The sequence below is a fragment of the Quercus robur genome, chromosome 5, assembly GCF_932294415.1.
Source record: "Quercus robur chromosome 5, dhQueRobu3.1, whole genome shotgun sequence".
NCBI lineage: Eukaryota > Viridiplantae > Streptophyta > Magnoliopsida > Fagales > Fagaceae > Quercus > Quercus robur.
Window position 1 is genome coordinate 13,755,332 of NC_065538.1, and position 26,016 is coordinate 13,781,347.

General features: G+C 33.8%; 2 protein-coding genes across 2 annotated transcripts; both read left to right on the forward strand.

Moving 5' to 3' along the window:
* Window positions 1-8,292, forward strand: LOC126727836 (uncharacterized; the record flags this gene model as incomplete). Its single annotated transcript, XM_050433746.1, has 6 exons — window positions 1-62; window positions 5,213-7,163; window positions 7,319-7,447; window positions 7,547-7,738; window positions 7,857-7,900; window positions 8,067-8,292. Coding segments are annotated over 6 exons (2,604 nt in total), but the record flags the coding sequence as incomplete, so codon positions are not given.
* Window positions 8,293-14,942: 6,650 nt separating this feature from the next.
* Window positions 14,943-18,161, forward strand: LOC126727837 (uncharacterized). Its single transcript, XM_050433747.1, has 5 exons — window positions 14,943-16,979; window positions 17,191-17,262; window positions 17,418-17,609; window positions 17,728-17,771; window positions 17,936-18,161. The coding sequence occupies exons 1-5, from the start codon at window positions 14,943-14,945 to the stop codon at window positions 18,159-18,161; spliced, it is 2,571 nt and encodes an 856-aa protein (XP_050289704.1).
* The last annotated feature ends 7,855 nt before the right edge of the window (window positions 18,162-26,016 follow it).

The following is a 26,016-nucleotide window of genomic DNA, read 5'->3' on the forward strand; positions in this document are numbered from 1 at the left end:
CTCCCAATCAGTATCCAAAGCATACTCCCTCATCAACCACAAAATATCAATGAAGTCTCTCTGCGCTGAAACTCTATGAGGGATCTTGATACCCGATCCCTTCCACACTTCAGCAGCCTCCCTGCAATTCCAAAGAGTGTGACCTGATGTTTCTTTCTCTCCACAGTAAACACAACCATCCATTGTCCCCACTTTCCTTCTGACTAAACAATCATTCATGGGCAGAATATTCTTGCAGGCCCTCCACAAGAAATGTTTAATTTTTCTTGGGCATTGCATCTTCCAAATTGACTTCCAAAAATTGGACATTCTTGAGATATCTGAGCTGTTTCCTCTGTCCCGGTTCTGCTGGCCTTCTTTGAGGACTTGAAGGGCTACACCATAAGCACTTCGGACTGTGAATCTCCCATTATTAGTCCAAGCCCAGATTAAGGAATCATCGGGTAGGCATGGACTGATTGGGATACCCAAGACCACGTTAGCTTCATGGGGGAGGAAAGTGCTTTTCACTTTATCAATATTCCACATCCCTTTTTCACCATCCAGCAAATTAGCGACCACCTCCAAATCAACACCTTGTCTTCTCGGGCTAGACACTTTGAAGGAGATAGGAGTTGGGAGCCACCTATCCACCCAAATCTTGACCTTCTTCCCATTTCCTATGATCCATCTCATGCCTTTCTGAAGGACATCCCTATGAGTTTTCATAGGGTATGGCACAAATCACAATTCGATTAGTTGGACATCAAGAGAGGGAGGCACTAGATGCACCACCAAACAAATAGAAAATAAAAAACTAGCAGGACAATGAGGTTGAGCAAACAATTTTTTCTTTTTTCTTTTTTCTTTTTGAGAGAGAACAATGTAATTGCTTTCATAATTTTTTTAAAATTTATCTATTAAAGATTTATTGCATTTATGGCTTACTTACTGATAGGTAGCCGTATATGCAGGATTTAATTATAGATATTTTGAATAATGATAAGAAATTATACCATTAAACGAAAAAGAATGATTTGTTTAAATATTTAATAAAAAATGTGCACACAAAGGCTAATTTGTATTCTAATTGGGCTTATCATGAATGCATTTCATTATTGCACGAGAGAATCTACCCAATCTAAGTTCCTAATGTCTAGGATAAGGCCCAAACCCTAGTGCAAACCTAATCAACCCAATACTTGAAATCACAATCTAATTAGAGTATTTGACCTTTTACACTTTTTTTTTTTTTTTAACTGAATGAAAAAGGGGATCTTTAGTATGAACTTATCGATCCTAAGTAAAATAACAGTGATGAATAATACCATGTAAACTACCGGAGCCTTGATGGGATTATAAGTGCGGGTTTTGATCTTTCACATTTGTTGATGTACAAGTGGATTACACCCATAATTTCATACATATGATATTCACATTTTTTTTTTTTATTGACATCCACTTTTAAATATGAAAAGTGTAATGTGTACTTATTTATTGATGTATGATGACTCCCTACCAATTAACATTAAGATCAATTAATGCAATAGTTATTAAAAGCTGAGATTGAATTTAAAAAAAAAAAAAAAAAAAACTTCAATTTCAATTCTTGAATAATAATAAAAAAGTAAAAAGAAAAGTAAAAGAATTAAAGTTAAAATAGTGAAAAGGCTTGTGAGAGGTGGAGGGGGTGCAAAGTCAAAGTGCAAGACCGCAGATTCGAATCCAAAAATTTCAACATTTCTATCGAAAAAGTCAACCTTGTATTAATGTTTAAAAAAAAAAAAAAAAAAAAGAACCCCACTTTATCACCTTGAAGTTTAACATTTTTGGGAGATCTAGGTCAAGTGCACTGGATTTGGTCGGATGATGACACATGTCCAAAAATAGACATGTGTCATAATCCCAACAAGTCCAGTGTCACTAAACACTAGACCTAATCCGAACCCAACATTTTTTTTTTTTTTCCGTGTTGTAGGCCTCAGTAATAAAAATTACTAGAGAAAGTACATGACATCCAACTTTGAAGATGTAATGTCATATCATCCGGAAGATATTAAAAACATATACCATTTATATTAAATTATTTTAATGTATTAACAAAAAAAAAATTATTTCAATGTTATTTTTTTTATTCTAAAAGTATAAAAAAATAATAGGTTTTTTTTTTTCAATGTAAGCTAGATTTAAACATAAATCTTTTATTTGAGAAAAAAATTATCAAATAAGCTATTAAAATCCGTAAGTTAATATTAATATATAATTTCTAATTAATATGTGCATCATATGGATACATTTTGTTTTTATACAAAATAGAAATTATACTCTAATCTAATCTAATTGTATATGTGTAATGTGTGTGAAATTTCCTTTTAGAGACTTGAACCCTAGCTCTTCCTCCCCCCACACCTCTCAAACATTTGTAAATTAACCATTATACCAAAGGTGTATGGTAATATATGGACACATTTTAGTTTAACATAATAAATTGAATTTCCAACTAAAATTAGTGATGATAAGGTGTGGTTGTTTATATATATATATATATATATATATAACTTTAGATTTTTTTTTGGGCTTTACTTAGTTAAAGAATTTTAGTTAAAATAGTGAAAGGCATGTGAGAGGTGGAGGGGATGCAAACTGCAATACCCCGGATACTAATCCAAAAATTTCAACATTTCTATCCAAAAAGTCAACCTCGTATTAATGTAAAAAAAAAAAAAAAAAAAAAAAAAAAAAAAAAAAAAACCCACTTTATCACCTTGAAGTTCAACATTTTTTTTTTTTTTTTTTGTCTTGCAGGCATAGAATTAAAAATTACAAGAGAAAGTACATGACATCCTACTTTTTGACTTGAAGATGAAGCGTAGTTTGGCATTGATTATTTTTGTTAGTTTATTTCACTATTTAGTTTATTTTTGCTATTATTAATCGGTCTTACTATATTTTTGGTACTATTTATGGATCCAATTGTACCATTTTAGCTAACTTTTACCTTTATTTACAATATTTTCAATAAAAAAATTTCAATTTTAGCTAAATAAACTATTCTTAAACGGATACGTAATGTCATATCATTTGCAAGATATTAAAAATATATACCATTTATATTAAATTATTTTAATGTTATTATTTACTTATTTTTATTCTAAAAATCTAAAAAAAAATAATATATATTTTTTCCCAATGTATGCTAGATTTAACCACAAATCTTTTGTTTGAGGAAAAAAAAAAAGATCAGATAAGTTATTGAAATCCATTAGTTAGTATATAATTTCTAATTAATTTGCATCATTTATTTTTTTTGAGAATCCAATTAATCTGCATCATATGGACACATTTTAGTTCAACTTAAAAAATTGAAATTCCTACTAAAATTAGTGATGATAAGGTGTGGTTATTTATATATATAGTTCTAGAATAATTTTTGTTGGGCTTTGATTATTCCAAGCCCAATAGTTATAATGGACGAAACTACGACGCAATGGGCCCCTAAGTTTGATGGGCATCACAACACATGTTGGACTTAAAGGCCAATATAGATCACATACCCCACCACACAATAATGAACCACAAAAACTAACAGAGTAGAAAAAAATCTATCACCCCGTTTGGTTCGCGAATTCAAACACATATTTTTAGTTTATAAACAACATTACACGTATTTTTACATATTTTTTCACCCACATGTATTTTTTTAAAAAATTGAAAACTGTTATTTAAACACAAGTACCAAACGGACCCTCTATCACGTGATCTTTGACTTTTTAAGGTCGATTGATTGACAAAACACCAATGAAGACTAAAGAACACCCATCTTAATATATAAGGCATTCCAACAAAGGGTCTTAAGCCAGATTTTTTCTCTTTTCTATCTATTCTATCCAATTTAAAGAGTAAAGTTTTAGCGCAATCCACTCAACTTCTAGAGGTAGCAACAACTTGAAATTCAAGTCAAAAGCCTTGTAATTTGATGAGTTCAACATATTAACACCTTTTGATATTTTTAACAGAGATATTCAAATTCAAATCTTCCCTCTCTTGTTGTAACAATCAAATTATTTAAAAAAAAAAAAAATCATGATTATTAGACTATTCTAAAGTTGTTGATATTACCAATATTTATAAATGAAAACAAATATTTTTATCACTTATTTTAAAGTAATCTTTTGAATATTTATAATTTTAATTGCTTTTTAAGGGGCACATATCTCTAAATTTTAATGTCTATTTTGTTTGTATATTTTAGACTAAAATTAAAGATTTGGACCATTTAGAACCGAATGGACTGAATGGATTAAAGTGGATTGAATGGGTCGAATGGACTTAAGTGGACCTAAGTAAACCGAAATGGATCAAATTGACTGCAGTGGACCGAATTGGACCTTATGGACCAACTTATACTAAAATGGACTGAAATTAAACAAATGGACCAAAATAAATTGAGTGGACTGAAGTGTATCAAATAGACCAAGGTGGACAAAAATTAATGATCGAATTGGACAAAATGGACCAAATTGACTGAAGTAGATCATTGACCGAAATATTATGCTAATTTGACTCATAAGTAGACTGTAAACACTAAATTATATACTTCAACTTTTTCATATTATATAGATTTGTAAGATTTATATGTAACTACAGTATCACTAAAAATTATTTAGGAATTCTTTTATTATGTTATTGATGTGAAACTAACCAATTATGTCACATTGTAAAAATTTTAGTTAGTAAACGATATTGTTTAAATGAAAACATTTATAAGATGCATTATTTAAAAGATCTTATTATTTAATTAATATTAATTTTTTTTAAAAAAAAAGCTTAAATGATTTCATGTACTAATAGATTTGGACAAAATTTCCACATGACAAAACAGCAGTCGCAAAGTCCAAATTAGAACATTTATCCATGAACGACACAATAAAAAACAAAATTTGTTAACTTTTGAGCAAGCCCAAGATAGTAAAAAGTAAAAAACAAAATTTCAATGGTATCAAACATTGTTTATTTATTTTTTAATCTGTATTGATATCACATAATTTCCAATTGGTTTATTTGCTATATACCTATAAAAGCACTCTCTATTGGGAAATTACATTCTTTGAAACATAAATCTCACTCACTATTTCCATTTACCGCCAAAACCCACCAAAGCAAAGAGAACAAGAAAGAAAGAAAGAATGGCCTCTTCCTCTTCCTCTTCCTCATCCTCACTGTATGATGAAAGCGGTCGCGTTGTCGAATTTCTTGCTGCTAATAACTTCATCAAGGCACTGGAAGTCGCCAAGTCCCTAGTTTCCGGCCACCCGGACTCCGCCCTCGCCAACGCCCTCACCGCTCTCACCCTTATGAAATTCTCACTCAGAGACTCTGACGTCGTCCGAAGACGCGAATACATTGCCTCCGCCCTTGACTTCAGCAAAACAGCCCTCGCGCTTTCCCCAAAATCCATTGCTTTCGGTTTCTTGAACGCCAAAATCCACTTAGCCAATGCCCATGACGACGCTGCCATCCAAGAATGTGAGTCTGCTATGTCCATTGAGGATCCTCGGGACCCCTGGCTAGATTACTTGGGCATCATCAACGAGGGATATGATCCCCGAGAGTCCAGCAAAGAGTCGCGAATTGAGAGAGTGAGAGCGGAGCTCAGAAAGCTGTTAGTGAAAGCTAAGAGGTACAAGTTCAAGAGGCTCGTTGAGGACCATTCACTGGCAGAGATAAGTAAGGAATTTCAAGCTTTGCAAGATAGAAAGGAAGAGATACAAACAAGATTTGATAGGGAGAGGCAGAGTTTTGAAAAGATGGAAACGCCATCACCGGCTACTTCAGCAAGACAACTCAAGAAAGTCTTGTCCAATGTCGACATGATAACACGTGCCAGGGATTATTGGAACAATGTGATGAGCTTGGAGGCAAAGAAGGATTTTCTGAGTGTCAGGATTGAAAAATTCTTCCATAAGAATAAATCGATGGGGGTGAAGGCAAAAGTGGTGTTGGCAGAGGCTGTGGAGTACGCGAAGGAGACGAAGAGTTGGAAGTTTTCAACGTGTTGTTGTTGTGGCCAGAGGTTTTCAGATGAAGAATTGAATTTGGAGCATATGAAAAGTGCCCACTTAGGGACTTCGTCAGAGGAGTTACAGTCTGTTGTGCCGAAAACTGTACCAATTTCAGAAATTGAAATCGGTGATTGGAGGCCAGTGAACGTGGTTGCCGCTGCAAAATTGATTGAAGATTTGTCAAGAAACGACTCTGGAAATAAAGGCCAAGATGAAGGCAAGTCACAAGATTTGAAGTTGGAGAACTTGCCTCATTGCAATGATATCAACCGCGGCATGTTAATCAAGAGCATTTGGGTTCTTTTGCAATTGTTTATAGAGATTGAGTGTTTTGCTCCGAGTCATTTCTATATGCTGCTGGACTTGATATTGGAAATGCTGAAGAACCAAATCCCAGAAATGCTGCTTAATCAGCGTTGGATGAAGACAACGCTGGTCTCAGTTTGGTTTCTTGATGAACCGGAGCTTGAAAGTGTCCAAGAATTCTTGATAGAAGAACTCGGGATTTCTTGTGGATTACAAGGTCTCTACACCAGTTGCCATAGGGACAAAGCTAGACGTGGTCTTACTATTCCTCATGAGAGTATCGTCTTCAGAGACGATGACTTGTCTCATCTAATTCCGCTGCTTGATGAAACCAGTGAACTAGCTTCTAGAAGTGTTGATGATATCAAGAATGTTGGACAGGAATATAGAGATAATATTGTTCAGTGGTTATTCACTGGTGGTGAGCCTATTGGGGAGAAATTGAAGGAGTGGGAAAAATATAGAGAAGCTAGCAAAAGTCTAGGAATGGAACTTTTCAAGATCATTGAGTCTGAATTTCACCGGCTGCAGAATATGTGTGAGAGGAAATGCAAGTATTTGAGACACGAGAAGCTATGGCTGGATATGGAGGGAATATGTATGGAAGAAGATAAGAGAAGAAAAGAGATTTCTGGCAACCAACAGAGTTACAGGTCACTCTTGTTAAAGCGGCAAAAAGATATTGAGAAGGAGAAAATAATTGATGAGATGGGTAGCATGGAGTTGGATATCATAGGGAGTATTTTGAAAAAAGTACAAGCTGACAATGACATAAAAATGTTATTCCAGATGCACATTGATCAGATGGGTGGGAAGGTATGGTACCAAATTTTAGATGTTTCCGAACTTAGATGAAATACTATGAAAATGTGAAATGATAGTTTTTACTCTTAAATCTGTCCTCCCATGTCCCTTCTAAAGAGGGAGTCTGAAATATAACTAATGAGAAACTGTATGTGTAATATTTGCAGTGTTTCAAATCCGATGCTACAATCCTGGCTACTAATGCTGCCATGCAGCAGACATGGAATAAACTTAAGATGGTAACTTCTTATGACTATAGACGGATTGTGGTGCCATTGTTAAAGACATTCATGCGGGTTTGTGTTTGATCCTCTGGACTGTTCTATTGAATGTTTATGGTTACCTTCTTGTTGGCTTATGATTTAATGTTTTTGGGATAAACCTCTCCTCTATAGGCACAACTAGAAGATATGGTTGACAAATATGCTACAGAAAAGTCTAATGCTGAAATAGAAGTGTTGTTATCAGAGCTTGATCTTAATGCCAAGAACAACACTGGAAGAGGAGGAGTTGATGCAAGACAAGGACAGGGGAAATCAAAGAATAAAAAGAAGAAAAAGGATCACAGAAAGGCTAAGGAATTTAAGGTCTTAATTACTGCCACTAGTTATTGTTCTGTTTCCTTTCATTGTGATTTGGTTATCTTAATTACAGAGTCTGTCATGCAAAGTAATTCCCTAATAATATGCAATTCCCTTATTTCAGGCAACTGGTGGTAGTGAAGATCAACAGGGAAATGTGGAACAAACGTCAGTCTTTATTTTTATGCATACTATTATACTCGCTTCTGGAACCCTTTTTTTTTCTTTTGGTTGGCAAATATGCATGTAAATTATCTAAATTTGTGCCAATATGTCATACCAATCTCTAGGCTTAAACTAAGTTCATTGTCTTTTCACTTGTGTTCTGCTTCAGTTCGGTTCCAGCTGCACATGGCAAAGATCATCCTGTTAATCCTAAGGTTGTTGGTCCTGTAACCACTGATGAATTAGAGCAAGAGGAAAGGGAACTTACAAGTAAGGCTGAGGAAGAGTGTAGGGTTGAGGAGCATCGAAGAATGCTTGCAAAGCATTTGGAGTACCAAAGGCAGATTGAGAATGAGGCCAAACAAAAACGCCTTGCTGAGATAGATAAGGCTTAAACCAGTGCAGGGAATGTGGCAGAGGATGTGCCTTTCAGTGGGATCAACTTTGGTATTCTTGACTTGATAAATTTTACTGCCTGTGAACTTTTTATTTCTCTTGAACTTGATACATTTTACTGCCTGTAATGATGATTGTTGCTTCATTGAGCGCATTATTGATGACAGACTGATGTGAAATTGTTAGCTAGCAACAGACGTTCTAATGTAATTGTTAGCTAGAATGTAAACAAAATAGAATGTTAATGGTTGCTAAAAATGTTGGAGTAATGCTACAAATACAAAATATACGACTATTTTTACACTATTGATATAACAAATTTTTATTAGTTCTCATCTAGACCCATCATTAAATTTTTACTTTCCACTAATCACCAATCACATCATCAGTTTATAAAAAAGTTTGTAAAATAGTTTATGATTTTAGCATTTTCTAAAAGGTTACGTTAGTGGTTGGCCTAAAGCCTAAATAATAAGAAGTAAAATCTTGTTACCTCAATTGTAGCATTGCTTGGCTAAATTGACCAATTCAGCACAAAAAGTATTATCTTCTCATAAGGAAAATTAAATTAAATAAGTAATATGAATAACACTTCCTCCTCTTCCTCCACTATCTATCTATCAAAATTATGTGATTTGTTAGCTAATGCAACCAAATGATTGTTGAGAGCTTTTAGTCCAATTGGTTGGCACATCTTGATTTTTCCATGACATCTAGAGTTTAAAACCATTCTCCTATATTGTAACTATCTAATTATTAAAAAAAAATAAAAAAAATAAAAAAAATTATTGAATTTTATTAGAGAACCTAACAAACAATGTAAAAGAAACTGGGCCTAAGCTTTATTCTTAAAATAAAAGGAAATCAAAATAGAAAATTTCAAAAAATAAGGATGTTTCTAACCTAAGGAACAACAAGAAACTGAGACTAAGCTTTATCCTTAAAACAAATGGAAATCAAAAATATAAAATTTCAATAAGATAAATTTCAAAAATAAGGATGAGACAATGTCATAATTTTAAATAGAAACTAACTATTGATTTAGCAAATTTAAACAAGTGTGAGTATTTTAGTGGAATAGTAAACAAGTGACATGGTCTACCATGATAACAATACACAATTTCTTGTAAAGTGGGTTGCTAAAAGAGTGGTAAAATGGGAATAAATGATGTTTTGATGTGGCATGTTTTAACCTTCAGATGTTTTAAGTGTCACGTGTCCTTGAGAAAACTTGAGAAGTTTGAATAGGAGGGGAGCTGGTCCCATAAGTAATAACCATCATAATATCAAATTTCATATTTATATATACAAATTTTTTTGGGTCTAGTGTACGTGAGATTAGGAATTAAAGAAGCCAAATTTTTTTTTTAAAAATTAATAAAAGAAAACGGTGACTCTTGATAAAGTAAAAAAAAAAAAAAAAAATCGGAACATGGTCTTCAGGGAAATATCAAAGTGGATTGAAATTTTCCAATTTTCTTTTTAAATTTTTTTGAATAAGTCTGTTTTGAAAATATGGATTAATAGGAGAATGTCATATTTTGTAAATATTTTAAGTGGAGTTAGAGATATATTTTTACAGGGTTATTCTTAAGTTTTTTTTCCCATTAAACCTAAGGTTTAAGGATATTTTGAACCACATAAAAGTTCAATTCAAAGAAGAGAATCATCTATAAGTGTTGATAAAACAAGGTAATCCAAATTTGACAAGCATTTATTTCACAAGACAATATTACTTCATATTCTAATGCTCCCTTCCATGTCCCAATCCAAGATGAATTGAATCTTTTCATCTATTGGAAGAGTGGCAACAAAAATAACAAAGCTCTGTGATCAATATGCCTTTTATCTTCAATCCTAGCAACACTCTTGATCTTTGCACCTTTAAAATGATGTCGCCAACATTTGCGATGACAAGAACAGAGCAGTCTACCTCCTCATCTAGCACCTAGAGTTCAAGTAAATTAGAGACAAAATAATTAGTACTAGCGAGAATAATTTTTTTAAGACAAATTTGACATTTTCTTAATCAACATCATTGCTTTTCATAATCAAATTCTAGCTCGTACGTGAAAAAAATTAAGAACAATCACAATTGCACATTCTATATGTACAATGGATTGTACGCAATTAAGTATTACATAAAATACTAAAAAACTTGAATTATACGTTTATATATATATATATATATATATATAAATTTAAGGTTTAGATAATTGAATTTCCGTGTAAATATAACTATAACAAAATTGTAGTATAATTGAAAGAGCACTTAACAAGAAATAGGAATGAGTAGTGTTGGAGTCAATTTAGAATCTAATTTGACTCTTGACTCTAAGCAAATGAATAGTAATAGGATGAATCTCTGTTCTTGGACTTAGGTATGTTTTCCTTGATATTACTGATCAGCAACAAACACAATAAACATCAACATTTTCTCATCCCTCTCTCTCTCTCTCTCTCTCTCTCTCTCATTTTCATAGATCAAAAGGCTAAGAAATTTCCATATAAACGTAAAATATAGGCGAATTGAATAATAAATAAATAATGTATTTTAATTGTTTTGTTTTTAAAAATAATTATGGGGCTATAGGTTTAAATAAAATTAATTGGAAGAAAGAAGAATATCGACAACATCAAAAGAAAATCAACGGCAAACTACCCAAATTGCACCCGGAAAACCAAAGAATATCAAAGGTAAAAAAGAAAGAAAAATCTCTGTGCCTTCTGATTTCCGCTTTATTTATCGGTTTGCCTTTCTTCATCTCAGTTGTTCTCCAACTTCCCAGTCTCTTAACTGTCAATCAACACTTGCTTATAACCTATTTGTTAATTCTTTTTTTTTTTTTTTTTTCTCGCTTTACTCTATCTTCACTTTTTCTTAGTAATTTAATATGTTTGGGGTAGAGTTTCCGGCACAAAAGATGCTGAGAGAGAGAGGACCTGGGTGGTTTTCTAAGAATATGGAGGCAAAGGGTAATAGACATAGACAATGATGATTTGATTTTCTTAAGGTTATTGATTTTGGATTTTGCAATCAATTAACTCACTTGGTACAAAAATTAAAAAACTCAAAATATGATACAAAATTAGACTTTAATTTAAAATATAATTAGATTTTCTAAAATTCCCAGGCTTTGGCTTGTCAAGTTGTGGCAAATAAGGAAAGGTTCAAACTACAAAAGAATTAACCAAAAAAAAAATTAACATTTTTCATCCCATTTGTGCACTACCAAACCACTGCTAGTCTACAGCCTATTGCCTTCTACTAAAAAAGAAGATCATATTTGACTTTATTACTTGACTGAAATGCAAATGATTTTGTGAATCCTAATTGTTCGATATCTGGATGGATATGATTTTAAAATCAGACACCACATTTCCCCCATATTTAAATCAGATGACAACCCACTTTTTTTTTTTTTTTTGATAATCAGATGACAACCCACTTAAATCTAATTAATTAGGCGCACTCTAAAATCTAGTAGAAGAAAAATCATTCCTTTATTCACTTCTTCTGGGAATCCCAATCTGTTTGGCAATAACAATTTTTTTGGACGAAAACTCGAAAGCAAGCCCTCTACAAGACTTCTGTAATCCATTGACAGTGTCGAGCATCTTACATCTATCATCATAACTTCAAGTTGAAATGATGATAATTGCATTAGTAGACATACTTCCTCCCATATAGTGATTGTTAGGTTCAAAACTTTTCTTTGATTTGACATTGCTAGAAGTTCACTCAACTGAAGGAACCAAAAACTGAACCAAATAGTGTCATTGAAGAGAACTGTAAATGTGAGTTCAAAAGGACAAGGAGGATTCTTTGAAAAAATCATACGAATTGAATTCTCGAAGCTGCAAAATACAAATGATGACAAATTCGGACTATCAATTTCAAGCTCCTCCAGCTTTTGGCATGCATTGATTTTTAACATCAGTCTCCGTGCAGAAATTTTGACCCTTTTCAACATGTTGCAGCCAATAACATGCAAAGTTTCAAGGTGGGGAAATCAAAAAATATTGAAGTTAAGATACTGGTCTGTAATGCTCAAATCTCTCAAGTATAATTCTTTCAAATTTTGACATGCAGTGATGTCCACTAGACGTTGGTGTGATTTAATAAATCTGAAATGTTGAATATTTGCAGCTTCAACTTTGATACTCTCAACTTCTTGCTCAAGAGAAGCCACCTCAACCCTACTTAGTTTAGAGAGCTTGGAGATGTCGAGAGTTTTAAATCCCTGACATCTCACAATACCAAAATCAGTGATAAAAGGGCAAGTTCTGATAATCTATTGGATAATCTCTTCGTTCAGATAAATTTGCTCAAGCCATAACTTCTGTAGGGAATAAAATTTCACAGCACTGCAAGTAAATGGTTGCTCTAACTTACCACCATTAGTTGATTTTGCAACAAATATTGTTCTAGGCAGAGTATAGAATGAATTATTTACAGTTTGAACTCGAAGACTTATCTCTTTGGCATCATGTTCAAAGGCCCGCTCTATCCATTTATCAACCAATGCGGCCAACCTGAGGTTAACAAGGGTCGTGTGAAGTTTAAATTTCTGCATCTGCAAATCACGCTCGATGAATCTTCTTAAAGATTTATGCACACTCTTCATGAAGTCTATATGTACATATGGATAACAAATATCTGGCTTGACAAATTCGTCTTAATCAAAATCCAAAATGGGAAATGAAGACCATACAAAATTCCATTCTTTGGACAAGAGACAAGTCTTAGATGCCTCTTTTCGTGGTAGGAAGGACAAGATGTGATGCAAGATAAATTCAGGAAAATCGGATATCCGGTCCATCTTATCAATTTTTTCATCCATCATGTTTCTCTCATGCTCATCAATTTTCGATCCTTTGATTCTGTGTCATTTTATCAGATTTTTGAAAAAGAATATAATTAAAACGAAGTACAAGGGTACAAGCTTCAGCAAAAAATTGATAGTTTATCTAAAACAAAGGTTTCAGAATTGTTATTTTTATGTTAATTATAATTATAAAAGGTTAGTGAACTCAAGTAGAATTTCTTAATAAATTTGTTACTAGCAGTATCAAAATATATAGAAAAGTTTAAGATGAAAACCTCACAAATGAACAAGATATTCATCAAAAAGAGTTACAAGATGATGAAATAATACAACAAAAAAATAACAATGAGAATAAATAAAATGATGTTCAAACATGTAATATAAAATTTTTAATTATAAAAAAAAAAACTATTATACTTGTTACTGTTATTTCAATAGAAAGAAACTAAAATTCACAAAATTCTATTGAAGATCGATTCTGTCACAAGAAGAACTGATTGACTATGGTGGGGGATTTAACTAAAGTAATTTCTATACCAAATATATGCCTGAATTTTGAAAAAGAAAAAAGAAAAAAGAAAAAGACATTAAGCTAGGAGTTTTAATAGGAGGCATTTGGAATATGGCTTGTTTCGCTTCATAAACAGTCTAATGTTCTATTTGTTTCGTTGGAAAACCTTCTATATAGATAGTGTTCCACATTTTCCAGTGTTTAGTAATATAAACAAAAATTGGTCAACGGAAAACTATCTTTGGTCAACGAAAAACTCTTATAAAAATAAGGCTTATTTTCTATAGGTTGTTTTCCAAAAAAAAAAAAAGGAAAACAATCTCTCTCTCATGTGGCGCATAATTCTTAAAAATATTATCTTCTTTTGACTCAGGAAATAATATTTTCTTTCACTCATTCAGCCTTTCTCACAATAAACTCTCTCATTTCTTCTCTTCCCTTTATTTTCTCTCTCTTCTCACACCCTTACTATCACTCTCTCTGGCCTCTTTTCTTCCCACAGATTTCTCTCTCTATTTGCCTCTCTTCTCTTTTTTCTCCCTATTTCTTCTCTCCTCTATAACACCATTCCTTTAATAAGGGTTTTTTTTTTTTTTTTTCCCTCACAAATCCGTCAACAATTTTATAACAATTTTTGGTATTTATCAAACTATTTGGCCTATGTGACATTTTGAATTATTTAAAATGGAACTTATGGGTATAATATTTATTTTGAATTATGAGAAGTACGGTTAATATATATATATATATATATTTTCTCTTGATTTGTGCCACTATAGTACACTTCCAGTGTACTTGGTTTTTTTCTATGTTCATATACGTGAACAAGATGAGTATTTGAGATCATGAAAATTAGATAGCTAATTTTGATTGTGTTCGTTGTCAAAATTTTAGTTTGAAAACCAAATTCATTCTTGGTTATTTATTTATTTATTTATATTGATTACATTAGGTGGGTTTACACAATACACACATTATACATGTTTTAAATTAGAAAAGAAATTTTATAAAAATTGTGGATACCAAGTACCAGAAAACATTCTTAAGCCCATTTTCAAGATTATTACCAAACACCAGAAAATGAGATAGTTTTCCAAAAAATACTTTTTAGAAAATAAACCATTTTTCAGAAAATATTAATGCTGAAACAAACATAGTCTAAGTAATAATTCAATTCATTTGAGTAGTCATTATTTATAGGGTCTATTTGGTTCACCACTTATTTTTTTTTTTCCCCTTAAATCTTTCAATTGAAAAGCCAGAATTCCCATCCTCTCTGCCCATTTACCGCCAAAATCAAGAAGAAAGAATGACCGGCAAGAAGAAACGCTCCTCTGCCCCGCTCTCCCCACCCTCTTCCTCCGAACCCGAACCCATCTCGTCCTCTTCCTCTTCCTCTTCTCCACTGTCCAATGAATGCAATCGAGTTTTCGGAATTCTTCATTATGGGACCTACAGCGAGGCACTGGAAGCCGCCAAGTCCCTAGTCTCCAGCCACCCTGACTCCGCCCTTGCCAACGCCCTCATCGCCCTCGTCCATAAGGATATCGCGATATCGATCAGCGACACATCCAGTGTCATAAGACACGAACACATTGTCTCCGCCCTCTACTTCAGCAATGCAGCCCTGGTGCTTTCCCCGGATTCCATCTCTTTCCCAATGTTGCGTGCTGTGGTGCTGTTAACCAATGAGCAATACGATTCCGCCATCCAAGAATGCGAGTCGGCTTTGTCCATCGAGAATCCATTGGACCCCATGCAAGATAACTTGGGCATCGTCCAATACACTCCCCTAGATTCAACCCTGGAGTCTCGAGTTGGGAAAGTGAGAACGAAACTCAGGGAGCTAATAGCGAAAGCCAAGAAGTTCAAGTTCAAGAAGCTCGTGGAGGACAATTCACTTGCATTTCGAGCTTTACAAGCGATAAAGGTAGAGATAAACACAAGACTTGAAAATGTGTGGCAGAGTTTAGTGGAACTGCCATCACCGTCTACTTCAAGAAAACTACTCAAGAAAGTCTTGTTGAATGTGGACGCTATAGCACGAGCCAGGGCTTATTGGAACAACGAGATGAGCTTGGAGGCGAAGAAGGAATTGTTGAGTGTCAGTGTCGATGTGGATTTCGATATGAATAAATCGATGGGGGTGAAGGCAAAAGAGGTGTTGGCAGAGGCTGTGGAGTATGCGAAGGAGACGAAGAATTGGAAGTTTTCGACGTGTTGTTGTTGTGGCGAGAGGTTTTTTGATGAAGAATTGAATATGGAGCATATAAAGATTGACCATTTAGGGACTTTGTCCGAGGAGTTACAGTCTGTTGTGCCAAGAATTTTACTGAAGTCAGAAATTGAAATCTGCGATTGGAAGCCAGTGGACGTGGACGCTGCTGTGAAATTGATCGAAGATTTGTCAAGAAATGAGTCTGGAGATCAAGGCCAAGATAAGGGCAAGTCACAAGATTTGACGTTGGAGAACTGGCCTTATTGCAACGATACCAACCGCGAGGAGATGATCAAAAGAATTTGGACGATTTTACAAGTGTTAATAGGGGTCAAATGTTTTGCTCCGAGTCATCTCTATATGCTGCTGGACTTAATATTGGAAATGCTGAAGAATCGAATCCCCGAAACACTGCTTAAGCAGCATTGGATGAATAGGACGCTGGTCTCAGTGTTGTTTCTCGATGAACCAGAGCTTAAAAGCGTCCGTGAATTCATCGAGGAAGAGCTTGAGATTTCTTGTGGATTAGGTGATGTCTACTCTAGTTTCACGATGGACAATGCTATGGATGATCTTACTATTAGTCATGAGAGGATAATTTTTAGCAATGACTTGTCTCATCTAATTCTGCTGCTTGATGAAACAAGTGCAAAAGCTTCTAGAAGTGTTGATGAAAGCAGGAATGCTTGTCAGGAATATAGAGATGATATTGTTCAGTGGTTATATATGGCTAGTGAGCCTATTGGGGAGAAATTGGAGGAGTGGGCAAATTATAGAAAAGCTAGCAAAAATCTAGGAATGGATCTTTTCAAGATCATTGAGTCTGAATTTCGCCGGCTACAGAAAATTTGTGAGAGGAAATACAAGTATTTGAGAGAGGAGAAGCTGTGGCTGGATATGGAGGGAATATGTTTGGAAGAAGATAAGAGAAGAGAAGAGATTTCCGGCAATCCACAGAGTTACAAGTCACTCTTGCTAAAGCGGCAAAAAGAGATTCAGATGGAGGAATGTAATGATGAGACGGGTAGCATGGAGTTGGATATCATAGGGAGTATTTTGAAAAAAGCACAAGCTGACAATGACATAAATATGTTAATCCAGATGCACATTGATCAATTGTTTGGAAAGGTATGGTATATCTATTTTCTCTACTTAGATGGTTCCTAAGTTAGATGAGATAGTATGATACATGCAAAATGTTAGGTGAGATACATTAATAGCTTTTGCTCTTAAATCTATCCTCCCTTGTCCCTTCTAAAGAGGGAATCATTCTGAAATATAACTAATGAGATACTGTATTTTTGTTGCCATTGGCTCTTACCATGTTTAATGTTTGCAGTGTTTCAAATCCGATGCTTTAATCCTGGGTGCTAATGCTTCCATTCAGCTGACATGGAAGAAACTTAAGATGGTAACTTCTTATGACTATCGATCGATTGTGGTGCCATTGTTAAAGACATTCATGCGGGTTTGTGTTTGATCCTCTGGGCTGTTCTACTGAATGTTTTAGTTACCTTCTTGTTGGCTTATGATTTAATGTTTTTGGTATAAACCTATTCTTTATAGGCACAATTAGAAGAAATGGTTGACGAAGATGCTACAAAGAAGTCTAATGCTGCACTAGAAGATTTGTTATCTGGGCTTAATCTTGATGCCAAGAAGAACACTGAAAAAGGAGGTGATGATGCAAGGCATGGACAGGGGAAATCAAAGAATAAAAAGAAGAAAAAGGATCACAGAAAGGCTAAGGAATTTAAGGTCTTAATTACTGCCACTAGTTATTGTTCTGTTTCCTTTTATTGTGATTTGGTTATCTTATATACAGAGTCTGTCATGCAAAGTAATTCCCTAATAATATGCAATTCCCTTATTGTAGGCAACCGGTGGTAGTGAGGATCAACAGGAAAATGTGGAGCAAAAGTAAGTCTTTATTTTATTCATACTATTATACTTGGTTCGGGAATCCTTTTTCTTCTTTTGGTTGGAAAATATGCATGTAAATTATGTAAATATGTGGCAATATGTCATACCAATCTCTAGGCTCAAACTAAGTTCAATATCTTTTCACTTGTGTTCTGCTTCAGTTTGGTTCCAGCTGCACATGGCACAGATCATCCTCTTAATTCTGAGGTTGTTGGTTCAGTAACCACTGATGAATTAGAGCAAGAGGAAAGGGAACTTACATGTACGGCTGAGGAAGAGAGTAGGATTGAGGAGCATCAAAGAATGCTTGCAAGGCATTTGGAGTACCAAAGGCAGATTGAGAATGAGGCCAAACAAAAGCGCCTTGCTGAGATTGATGAGGCTTAACCAGTACAGGGAATGTGACAGAGGATGTGCCTTTCAATGGCATCAACTTTGATATGTTTTTGACTTGATAGATTTTATTTCTCATCAGATAGGATGAGAAATCATGTGAACTTTAATTTTCGTTTTTTGAGAAGACTTCAGTGAACTTGAACATGATATATTTTACTGCCTGTGATGCTGACTGTCGCTTCATTAAGCGCATTATTGATGACAAACTGAAATGAACTTGTTAGCTAGCAACTGAGGTAGATGTTCTAATGTAATGATTTACTGCTTTCGTTTATGAAGCTGTTTTCAAGATATCTTCAAACTGAGAGTGTAGTCTGTTGTGCTTCTCATTGGCAAATATACAAAGTCTTTTATCTTTTTATTTTATTTTATTTATTTTTATTTTTTTATGGGAATACAAAGCCTTTTTTGGTTCTTGAGAGGATGGTGAAAACTATAACTTAAGATCCCTGTCACACCAACAAAAAAGTTCTCAACAAAGAAATAATTTAACCATAGTTTTAAAAAAGGTAAATCTTGAGCAGCTGATGCAGGAGCATCTACATTATGAAGTTTTAATTGTAATCAAAATCAGCAGCTAGAAGTAATTTCAATTTTCATGTATGCAGTAGTAGCCGGTTAGAAAATACAGCAACAACAATGGATATTTTTCTGGGCAGCAGCTGAATTGAGTCATGTGTTTTAGTGTCATGTTATTGTTTTCATTGCAGTTTAGTTGACAATTAGTGCACATGAATGTATTAGGTGATCTGTTAGTTAGTTAGAAACAGTTAAGCATGTGCTAGTTATAACTGTAACTAATTCCATTACAGTAGGAGCCACTTAGCAAAGCTTGGTTGCTTTTGTAGCTAGTATTATAAGTAGCTGTAATTCTAATTGTAATGGATAAGAATTTCCCTGAGCCTTTAGTTCCAATTTTCAGAGATGGGTTCTCTGTGTAGAGGTTTGTCCACCTATAGGCTATAAGCTACTCTAACCAATTCTCAACTCTTTCTAAACCCCAATCCTAAACACATATCCCTTATGTACTTGCATCACCAGCTCTCATGAGAAATTTTGCTCCACAATTTGACCAAGTCTTACAATATTATTACAAATATTAGTCAATCTAAATCCAGCATATCGATAGAATCAAAATATATAAAAAATGGCCTAAAATTAGACCACTTTAATCTATATATAACACTACATCTAAATTGATCACTTTAGTAAATGGTCCAGAATTAGACCACTTGAGTTAATTTTTCTTTGGGGACCAAGATAAAAGAAATCCATAATTTTTAAGTACACAAAATAACCACCCCCCCCCCCCCCCCCCCAAAACACACAATTTATTATATAAATATATATTATTTTCTTGTATATAAGAAAATTTCGTAGTTAGTTTTATATAATTCAAGACTACTTTTACTTTCATTTTTACAGTTTTCTTGTATATAAGAAAATTTCAGCATCAGCTACCAACATATAATTCAAGACAAATATTTACATTTCATTTTTATTCAGGATTTTTTGTTTTGTTTTTTTAATGTAAAAATTAAAGATTACATGTTAGAGTAAAATTATAGTTTTTAGAAAATATATAATGTATAAAATTCAATTAATTTTAGATAAATTAAATAATTGATGTCACTTTAATATGTTTTAGCATATAAAATTTAATATAAAGAAATATAATAATAACATCAATAATGAAAAAAAAAAAAGTTCTTTTGTTTATGGATATAAAAGTAAAACAAGTCCCAAACTAGTTACCATAAATTTTGCTTCTTAAAAAAGGAACCCATAAAAATCATAGGATATTTTCTTCAAATGGAAAAAGAATAAATCTTATATGCATTCCAAAATCTCTAAATACAAAATTCAAAAGATTTTATTTGGTGAAAAAAATGGCTTTTAAGTTTTAATGAAGAGATTTACATAATTAATAATCTGATGGTCCTATGTATTCTCAACTCTCAAGATTGTAATTGTTGGAAAAATAATCAAGATGAATATATAGCTAAAATTCATCAACATGGAGAACACTTTTTATTTTTACTGTTATCTTATTAATCTTTCATTAATTGTTTGAGCTTACACCTAAAATTTTCTCTTCTTTGTGACTTTTAGCAAACCTACCGTTTTAGTATTTAAAACAAAAGCAAAAACCAATAATTTTAAAACAAAATATGTTTATGGAGAAATATTAGAGAAAATATTAATATATGTTATTACACTGTTGCCTTTTCCTTCCTATGTGGTTTGTCTCTCTATTTTTAATCATTAACTCATTGTTGTGATAAAGAAAACTCATTATATAGTTTGAGTAGGTTGATCTTTGTGATACGTTACTATTAATTTAATTTTTAATATCTCGAAAATGTATATGTATCTTTATTCTAATTATTAAATTAGTTTGCTTTTTCTTTGTAATATATGTACAACATTCTCCAAAGTTGTCTTACAGAAGACATCCCAATATTATCCGTGCATCGTACGAGCAACTTACTAGTTGTTTTAATTGCTCAATTGTAGGCATTTTAGATCAAGGAGCAAGAATAATTGAAATTTGTAGTCTTTTTCCTTGGTCATGTATTCATTATGCAATTCTTAGTTGGTAAATACCTATTGACCAATTTAAATCATACAACAATAACAATTAAGTCTTGTTTTCAAATTTTTTGAATAAACAATTGAATTAAATAAAAAAAAAATTATTTTACATTAAAACGAATGAGGTGCCACCTAATCTTGTAGCTTGATTAGTTGTCAACTCATAGTGTTTTCAATAGAAACATCCATGTTCAAATCCCCCATCCTCAACTTCCGAATTGTGAAAGAAAAAAAAAAAATTGTGCAAGCCCAAGATAGTAAATAAATTAAGAGTCTAATTAATAGTGCAAGCTTAACATTTGTTAATGGACCATTTTAGAAAACCCTCGATACCACTTTCATGCAAGATATTAAAAAAAAAAATATTGTCAAAAAAATCAATTATTTTTTTCTTTTCTTATAAAAAATTTCCAAAACCAAAGCTAAAGCAACCGTTAACTTTTCTTATAAATTAAAACTTAAAACTAAAATATCAATGGTTTCCAACATTCTAACAGCCAAATTTGCCAAATTTCCATACTTATATATATATATATGTGTGTCTATATATATATATATGGGTGAGGTTTGGGTTCAGTGTCCAGTTGCACTGGACCTGTTGACATTATAACACGTGTCCACTTAAGAACACATATCACCATCTTTACGGGTCTAGTGCACTACATGCAAAGGGTAAAGGGCCTAAGCCTCAGCCTCTCTATATATATATATATGGGTGAGGTTTGGGTTCAGTGTCCAGTTGCACTGGACCTGTTGACATTATAACACGTGTCCACTTATGAACACATATCACCATCTTTACGGGTCTAGTGCACTACATGCTTATGAACACATATCACCATCTTTACGGGTTCATATCACCATCTTTACGGGTCTAGTGCACTACATGCAAAGGGTAAAGGGCCTAAGCCTCAGCCTCTCTCTCTCTCTCTCTCTCTCTCTCTCTCTCTCTCTCTCTCTCTCTCTCTCTCTCTCTCTCTCTCTCAAACCCAGAATTTCCGACTGGTCTATTTGCTATATACCTATTTAACCTCTCTTGGGAAATTACATTCTTTAAAACACAAATCACTCTTTCCATTTACCGCCAAAATCCACCAAAAGAGAAGAAGAAGAAAGAATGACCAGAAAGAAGAAACGCTCCTCTGCTCCGGCCCCCAAAGATGCCCTCATGCACGCTCAAAACCTCGCCCGCAACAATCAATTCGACGCTGCCATCCAGGAATGTGAGTTAGCTTTGTCCATTGAGAACCCCATAGAATGTGAGTCAGCTTTGTCCATTGAGAACCCCATAGACCCCATTAACGATGACGACATTAAGAGAGTGAAGACGGAACTCAGAGAGCTAATAGCGACAGCCAAGATGAACAAGTTCAAGAAGCTCGTCGAGAACAAATCAATAGCACAGATGGCCAAGGATATTGAAGGTTTTCAAGAGATAAAGAAAGAGAGACAAGCAATATTCGATTGGATGAGGCAGGGTTTTGAAAAGGTGAAGACTCCATCACCGGCAAACTTTGACACGATAACACCAGCCAAGGCTCATTGGAACAATGTGATGAGCTTGAAGGCCAAGAAGGAACTGCTGAGTGTCAGAATCAAAGACCTCAAAGTGTATGTCGATGAGAATAAATCGATGGGGCAGAGGGCGAAAGCGGAGTTGTCAAACGATGTGGACTATGCGGTAATGTCAAAAGATGTTGATTGGAAATTTATGATGTGTTGTTGTTGCGGAACGACGTTCTTGGATGGTAGAAAATATACAGAGCATATGACGTCCGAACATTGCCGTTCCTTTCCATATGAGTGGAATTATGTGGCTCCAATACCTGTTCCTAACTCAGAAATTGAAATCGCTGCAAAATTGGTGGAAGATTGGTCAAGAAATGAGTCCGGAGATCAATACGAGTCACAAGATTTGGAGTTGAAGCCCTGGCCTTATTGTAACAATATTGGAAGTGCTTATTGAGACTGAATGTTTTGCTCCGAGTCATCTCTATATGCTGCAGGGCTTGACATTGGAAATGCTGAAGAATCGAATCCCAGAAATGCTGCTTAAGCACTGCTAAAGCGGCAACAAGAGATTGAGAAGGAGAAAAGTGATGATGAGATGTGAAAACTTGAGTTAAAAATCATTAGGATCATTTTAGAAGCAAAAGCAGACAAGGACATTAAAATGTTAATCCAGATGCACAAAGATCAGCTAATGGGGAAGGTACGGTACCAAATTTTAAATGGTATATCTATTTTCTCTCCTTAGATGGTTCCAAATTTAAATGAAATAGTTTGAAACATGTGAAATGTTAGGTGAGATGCGCTGTAGTTTTACTCTTGAATCTGTCCTGCCTAAAGAAGGAATGATTCTGAAATATAAGAAATTAGATAATTTTTTGTTGCCGTTGGATCTCACTATGTTTATTTTTTTCAGTTCTTCACACTTGATGCTATAATCCTGGGTACTTATGCTGCCAAGTGGAATACATGGAAGAAACTTTTGATGATATCTTCTTTTGACTATCAATCAATTGTTGTGCCATTGTTGAAGTCATTCATGCGGGTTTGTGTTTTATCCTCTGGGCTGTTCTATTGAATGTTTTTAGTACCTTGTCATCTTAGGATTTAATGTTTTTTGGTATAAATCTCTCCTTTATAGGTACAACTAGAGAATATGGTTGACAAAGATGCTACAGAGAAGTCTAATGTTGCAATAGAAGCTCCGTTGTCCAAGTTTGATCTTGATGACAAGAACACTGAAAAAGGAGGTGATGGTGCAAGACAAGGACTGGGGAAATCGAAAAATAAAAAGAAGAAAAATAGATCACAGAAACGCTAAGGAATTTAAGGTCTTATACACTGGTTATTGTTTTCTTTCTTTTTATTGTAATTTCATTTATATAGTATACAGAATCTATCATGCAAATGAATGTCCTAACAATATGCGATTCCCTTATTGTAGGCAACTGGAGGCAGTGAGGAGCAGCAGAAATTTATGGAACCTCTTTTCTTTTGCTTGGCTAAAACATGTCAATTGTGGAGATTCGAGGCAAAATGTGCCCCTACTTTCTAGACTTAAATCTGTTGTACTTCAGTTCCTTTCTGGCTGCACATGGCAGACATTATCCTCTTGATCCTAAGGTTGTTGGTCCTGTAATCACTAATGAATTAGAGCAAAAGGAATGGGAACTTACACTGATGCAGGGGCATCTCAGTATAATTGAAAAGCTTCATAGTTAATTGTTGGTAGTTGAAATCCATTAGTGTACATGACAGTTAGTTGATGTAACTACTTTTTTAACAGATTCTGTAATCAATTAGTTACTTTCTATTACAGCTAGTTCAACCTCTAGGCTTAGTAGTATAAATTCTTTGAACCATTGTAATTGAATCATTTGTTAGTAAATAAATTCAAAGCTTTCGCTAATGTTTCAGAGATTAGTTCTTTGTGCAGATGTGTGTCCACTTGAGAGCTACTCTAAGCAACTCTCATTTCTTCTTAATTTTTAGTATACTCTGTGTGTATTTTGCTGCATCATACACTTAAGGCTGAGGAAGAGTGTAAGGTTGAGGAGGAGCAAAGAATGATTGAAAAGAATTTGGAGTACCAAAGGCAGATTGAGAATGAGTCTAAACAAAAGTGCCTTGCTAAGCCAAATAAGGCTGGAAATCAATGCAGGGAATGTGGCAGAGCATGTGCCTTTCAAGTTGACAAGCACATATGTAAAAGAGCTTAGAGCAGCCATTGTGCTTTTAAGTTTTTTTTCTTAAAAAAGGCATATTTACTTCTCAAAGATGTGAGTTACACGAAATTGTTTTGTGGGTATTTTTTTTTTGCCCTTGTTTCTTTTTGGTTTCCCTCAGCTCAGTCTTTTTTGTTCTTGGGAAGGATTGTGAAAAAAGAAGAAGTTAAGATCCCTTTGTGATTAATTTTGCGCGAAATTAACAAATTTAATAATTAATCAAATCAGGAAAAAATTTCCCAACAGAAAAAAATAATTTAACCGTAGTCAAGCAATAAACCAAATCAATCAAATCAATAAAGCTAACAACACAAAATTTTGGTCATCAAGTGGGAAATAGATAAATAATCTCTTCAAAGGAAAAACCACTATAGTTGACGACTCATAAAACATTTGTAGCATAGACTCTCTAAGCAACCTCTAGTAAATGCTTCACTTGTTTTCCTGCCACATTAATCCCAAAACCTTTGGAATCCTTATGTACTGATTTCCTCACAGAGGCCAGAACCTCTGGCAATCCAAAGAACCTTATTAAAGATTTAGCTGCAGTGGACCTTGATTAAAACTTTGAGATTGAAAGGTATGTGGACTAAATAGTGGACGTTTCTTTAAAGCCTGGGTATGGGTTCTTAAACTCTATTATCTTATTTTAGATGCAAAATCAATACATGCGCGTGTGCGTGCGCACACACACACACGCACATATATATATATATATATATATAAGTAAAGACTTCATATGGAAGAGCATGAAATTATGCCAAGTGGATCCCGCATGAGGTTATGTGCGCTTTAAAAGAGTAGTTTTGCAAAAACATGGGCTGACATTTAAAATTGAGAAAATGTTTTGTCCAAGATCAAAGTTCATAGCAAGCCCAAGCCCATTTTTAATCCCAGCCAAACTCTAAAAAGTAATAAGTAATAGCTACAATTAACCCCATGTACAGAGAACATGCGACGTAGTGCTTTTGAAGTTCTGTCTCGTAACACAACTCTCTCAAATACACGACACGACCAAGATGTTGTCCATGCGTGGCATCAATTTCACCAGGTACCTAAATCTCTCTATCTTTGTTTCTTTTAAAAATAAAATGTTAAGGTCTTTCTCTTTCTCATTCTTTTTTGGGGAAAAAAATAAAAAGATTATCATTTTCTTTGAGAATCTCAGCGACTCCGTATGTACCACTACCTGTATAGGCTTTATTCCCTTTATGTTTCCATAGAAAGTAGCACTTCAAAAAAATTTCTGAAAAATTTCCTGTCAATATTAAATGGAATTTGAACTTTGGGTTTCTATTTAGTCTTTTAACATTCTAAATGAAGATTCCAAGAATATAGGACCAACCCAGAAAATTAACCTCAAGCCAAAGGATGACCTGTCAAGGTGAAAAAGAAACCTACTTTTGAGGTTTTTATTTTATAATTTTTTTTTTTTTTTTTGCATAGTGTAGTTAAATTAAAAAAAAAAAAAAAAATCAGTAAGAAACATATTTTAAACAAAGAAACACAATTTCTGG

Excerpts from the sequence above, each read along its gene's own strand:
- LOC126727837 (XM_050433747.1), top strand. The coding sequence starts at position 14,943 with ATGACCGGCAAGAAGAAACGCTCCTCTGCCCCGCTCTCCCCACCCTCT. Across the intron at positions 17,610-17,727 it reads GAAAGGCTAAGGAATTTAAG|GCAACCGGTGGTAGTGAGGA; the intron begins GTCTTAATTACT and ends CCCTTATTGTAG. Across the intron at positions 17,772-17,935 it reads CAGGAAAATGTGGAGCAAAA|TTTGGTTCCAGCTGCACATG; the intron begins GTAAGTCTTTAT and ends GTTCTGCTTCAG.